The sequence below is a fragment of the Neltuma alba genome, unplaced genomic scaffold (genome assembly GCF_004799145.2).
Source record: "Neltuma alba isolate B1F8T4 unplaced genomic scaffold, ASM479914v2 tig00013192_pilon, whole genome shotgun sequence".
Classification (NCBI taxonomy): Eukaryota; Viridiplantae; Streptophyta; class Magnoliopsida; order Fabales; family Fabaceae; genus Neltuma; species Neltuma alba.
This window is the reverse complement of record NW_021637498.1, coordinates 112,479-116,801: the sequence shown is the minus strand read 5'-3', so window position 1 is coordinate 116,801 and position 4,323 is coordinate 112,479. Positions and strand designations below refer to the sequence as shown.

The 4,323-nt window shown below is 37.4% G+C and overlaps 1 protein-coding gene across 1 annotated transcript; it reads right to left on the bottom strand.

The window, feature by feature from the left end:
* Positions 1-262: 262 nt before the first annotated feature.
* LOC114735248 (TMV resistance protein N-like) lies at positions 263-3,967 on the bottom strand. The gene is made up of 7 exons (XM_028922930.1): positions 3,721-3,967; positions 3,484-3,637; positions 2,548-3,288; positions 2,199-2,448; positions 1,967-2,090; positions 1,797-1,858; positions 263-1,702 (listed from the first exon to the last, which is right to left on the bottom strand). Exons 1-7 carry the CDS (start codon positions 3,965-3,967, stop codon positions 263-265), a joined length of 3,018 nt encoding a protein of 1,005 aa, XP_028778763.1.
* Positions 3,968-4,323: the final 356 nt, after the last annotated feature.

Below are 4,323 nucleotides of genomic sequence, written 5' to 3'. Positions count from 1 at the left end.
TATCTCTACAATTTTTGGTTGCACGTGCCTGTGGATAAAAATTATAGATAGTTGCATATATATGTAGCAGCTTAGTTCAGAGAGTTTTCTAATATGTATTTATTATTTTAATGGATGCTGGGCATGAGACCCAAAGGCCGGTCACATTGAGAATAAAGAATTCTTTTCATACATAGTTGGAGGCCATAAAGAATTAAAAACTTTGTTGGACCTGGAATTGCATCCTCAAGCGATTCTTTTGATATCCTTTAGGGCCGTGCGCTCATTTCGGCATCTCTTGGCTCTCAGAGTAAGGCAGAGTGGTCAAGTTCCCTATCCTCTGGCGCACACAAGTGCTTCTCCTAACAGAATCACGTGCTGGCTGATGTTGGGACACTTCAGCATTAGGGTGCTGGCTGGCACTGTCTGTAACAGCATCCATCTCCAGCCTTAATTCCATTTTCCCCTGCAATTCTGATGCATGTATTGGCCAAATTCCGCACCCTTTTATCCTGTTATTATATTTTGCCACATGAGGACCGACGAAACTTCTGTGGAAGAATTCACATGCAAACTCGCAATTGGCGCCCTCATCAAATCGCCTTCTTTGGTTTTCCTTCAACATGCGATCCACTGGATCATACCATAGCAAAACATGATTTGTACTCCGAAACTCGTGGCGAGAGAGTTTGTCGTCAACCTTGTAATAGATCTCTTCATCTTCATAGTGGAATTTTCTACCAACTAGTGGCAAAGATTTGAGCCTCGATGGGGAAATAATACAACAAGAAGCGAAACCCAACAAATGGTGAGAAGAACCTGGTGCAAGCTTAATACTAATGGAGCCCTTAGTGGTCTGAGAAAATTTGAAGCCCCCTGGGATTGTGCTTCCGGGATAACAAAATCTAAGCTCACTAGAGTTATGTATTGCTCGCATCAATGAGAAACCGAAGGTCTCCAATGATTGGCATTCGTTGAGATAACAATAAGCAAGGGAAGGTGGAAGTTCTGGTAAGGACCTAAGCATCTTGCATTTACCCAAATCAATTTCTCTGAGCTCTGAAAGATGCTTGATGCTATCTGGCAAACCCATAACGCTACTTCCTTGTAGTGATAGAATCTTCAACAATGACATGGCACTGATATTGTCAGGGATCTGACGAATCCTGCAGTACGTCAAATATAGTTCTTCTAAAGAAGGCAAGGCATCAAATAGAATGACTAATTTTGATTTGTCTAGTTTGCCTTTAAAACCATCAAGAGAGAATACTTTAAGAGATGTCAAGCTACCTAGCTCATTTACTTGAAAGCTCCTGAGAAGTCTATTGAGACATAGCTCTTCAAGATTATTGAACCGTCCAAATGGAAAGCTTAATAACCGGTCAACTGGCAAGATTGGCTTTTTGATACCTTTACTTTTCACATGTAAACTTCTCATTTCTTCTGCTGACAACAAAAATTCCTTGAGAGCAGGGCACAACATCAACTTGAGCTCCTTGAGAGATTTCAAATGGTTATCACCGTGAGGATTCTTTAGTTCGATGCACCCCGCTAGATTCAAAGAAACAAGTTTAGGAAGAGACAAGATTGATGGATGAATACGACATAATCCTTTACAATAACTGAGATCCATTATTTCAAGATCTTGTGCCATGGAGAAATCAGGCAATTCCTCTAACTCGTAGGAAGAGGAAAGATTTATCATCTTCAAATTCATAAGATTCTGTTACAATTAAAAGGGAAGAGTTACTGAAAAATTCCTCATAATTCAATTAATTTGACTGAAGAATGAAACATTCATTAATATATAGCCATACCTGCACACCATCCCATAGTTTTACAACTTTGCTCCAAGGCATTTGAATTTCAACAAGTTTGTCTGTACAAAAACCCAGTGGTAGAGTCTTCAAAGGATAACGCTCCCAACAAAAATATCTTAATTTATTAGGGAGTGACTCCAGACCAAAAAGAAGTTGCACTGATTTACCTAAACCAAAACCAATCTTGAGAAATCTTAAATTACTCATTTTTTTGAAAGCGTCAGCACTCAAGTGTATGTTGCTTTCTAACTCATCTGGGTTCAATGCAATGCCTTCAATTGTATCAGTTCCCTAGAACATAACAAAATTCAAATAATATATTAAACAAGTGGCATGTAAAAACTCTTCAACGAAATAATTTAATGAACAAAAAATGAAGTTAAAGCATCCTTCATTTACCTTGTTATTTTCCGATACATCTTGGATTTCTTTTGCATCATTTAATCGACTTCGACTTTCAGGATGCTCTCGAGATTCCTCACGAACTATTTCTTCGGCCATTTCTTGTAGCATATCATGAATTTCTACTCTACTGTGACTTGAAATAGTTATGAGTGCTTTATCTAGAAGCCTATCTATTCCAATGTCCACGTAGAGGTCATCATCACAAGCATCGAGCACCTGCATAATATCTTCTTTCTTTTCTCCACTGAAGAAGAATGCAATATTTAAAAATATTTTCTTTTCTGGTGTATCAAGTCCATCATAGCTCACCCTCAATACATTTTGAATTTCCTTATTTGGATACTTTCTCAATTTTTTAAGGGCACTCTCCCATGCTTTTGTATTTCTGGAGTTCAAATATGAACCCAAAACTTTTGATGCCAGAGGAAGACCTTTTGCATATTCAATTACCTGCATTGATAACTTTTCATATCCTTGTTTGGGATGGCCTTGCTTGAAAGCATGTCGGCAGAAAAGTTGAAGCGATTCTTCCTTATTTAATTCTTTCACCTCATGTACTTCATGAGCTCCTCCACTAATAAGAACATGCTTATCTCTACTTGTAATGATGACTTTGCTACCTGGTCCCAATGAAAGATTTTCCTCAATAAGATATTTTAATTGAACAAGCGTGTCTACATCATCAAGAACTAGAAGAACTCTTGTTCTACGTAGCCTCCTTTGAACATTAGGCATTCCAACCATTGTGAGCTTTTCTTCATCTAGTAGAACAGAGAGAATTTTTTCAAGCAAACAATTCGTTCCAATCGTTTTTGATTTCTCTCTCACATTTTCGGCAAAGCAAGACCTATCAAATTGGTGGTAAAAGTTATCAAATGCGGCACGAGCTAAGCTGGTTTTGCCTATTCCTCCTTTGCCCCAAATTCCAAGAACTCTAACTTCGTGTGATTCATCTTTTATAAATAATTCAATAGCAGTCAAATCTTTCTCAATTCCAATTAGGTGCTTTGGCTCCATTGTGTCTTTACCTTCTAGCTTTTTTGATACATCTTCGATTATTGCATCAATAAGGTCAGATTCATTCCTGACATGTTAAAAGAAAGAAATTGTTTTTAAAATAATCACACGGTACATTGTTAAAAATCATACATGCATAGATTTAATTATCAATAATACAAGCATAGATATAATTATTTTTAAATGTCTACGGGAAAAATATATAATTCATAAACTGTGGCAAGATTTATATAATAATAAATAGAAAGAGGAAACATCTTACTGAAAATCTGAGGAATTATGATAACCAAATATGTCTGCAGTCTCTTTCAAAACCGATCTCCAATCTTGCAACTTCCTTGAATCAACTTTGCAGTTATGATGCTGAACAAATGCATCTTCATAAGACCCTCTTTGATGCCTAACATGTGATGGGTCTATATCATAGAAAACTGGAATTACAGTCTGACTATGGTCTCGCCTGCATTGCATGATTTTCACTAGCTCTTCTAAGCACCACCTTGAAGAGGCATAGTTTCTGAGAATATCACCAGCGCAATTCTTGATCTTTCTATTGCTTCCGAAAGCGCAGGTGATATTGTATCTCCTCTCTCTGCCGTCTCATCAACATAAACCTCTATCCCCTTTTGTCGAAACTGCTTTCTCAAATGGCTAACAAATCTACGTCGGGTGTCTGGACCTCTAAAACTTACAAAAACATCATATTTTTCCTGCCGAACGCTGGGAGAAGTCGTAAAAGTTGCCATTACTGGATATAGACAAAAACCATCTGGTGTTAATTATTCCTAACAAATTTGATGCTAATCTCTCCCCTCAAGCTCCCGTTTATAACATTCTGATAAGCATATAACTGCTCAAATATTATATATCGACTCCCAAGTGAATTCAACTTCTATCTAGCACGGCGATGCCAACGCGAGAAGAACAGGATAGGTCATTAACAATTATAGTTCAGACCAATAAACAGGAAATAAATGAAATAAAGGTACGTAATTAGGCGGACAAAAGTCCAAAGTTCTCCTCTGACAAACAATAGTTGAGCATCTCAGAAGTACCAATACCAATTATAATCTGAAATGGCTTGAAGGACTTGGTAGCTAAA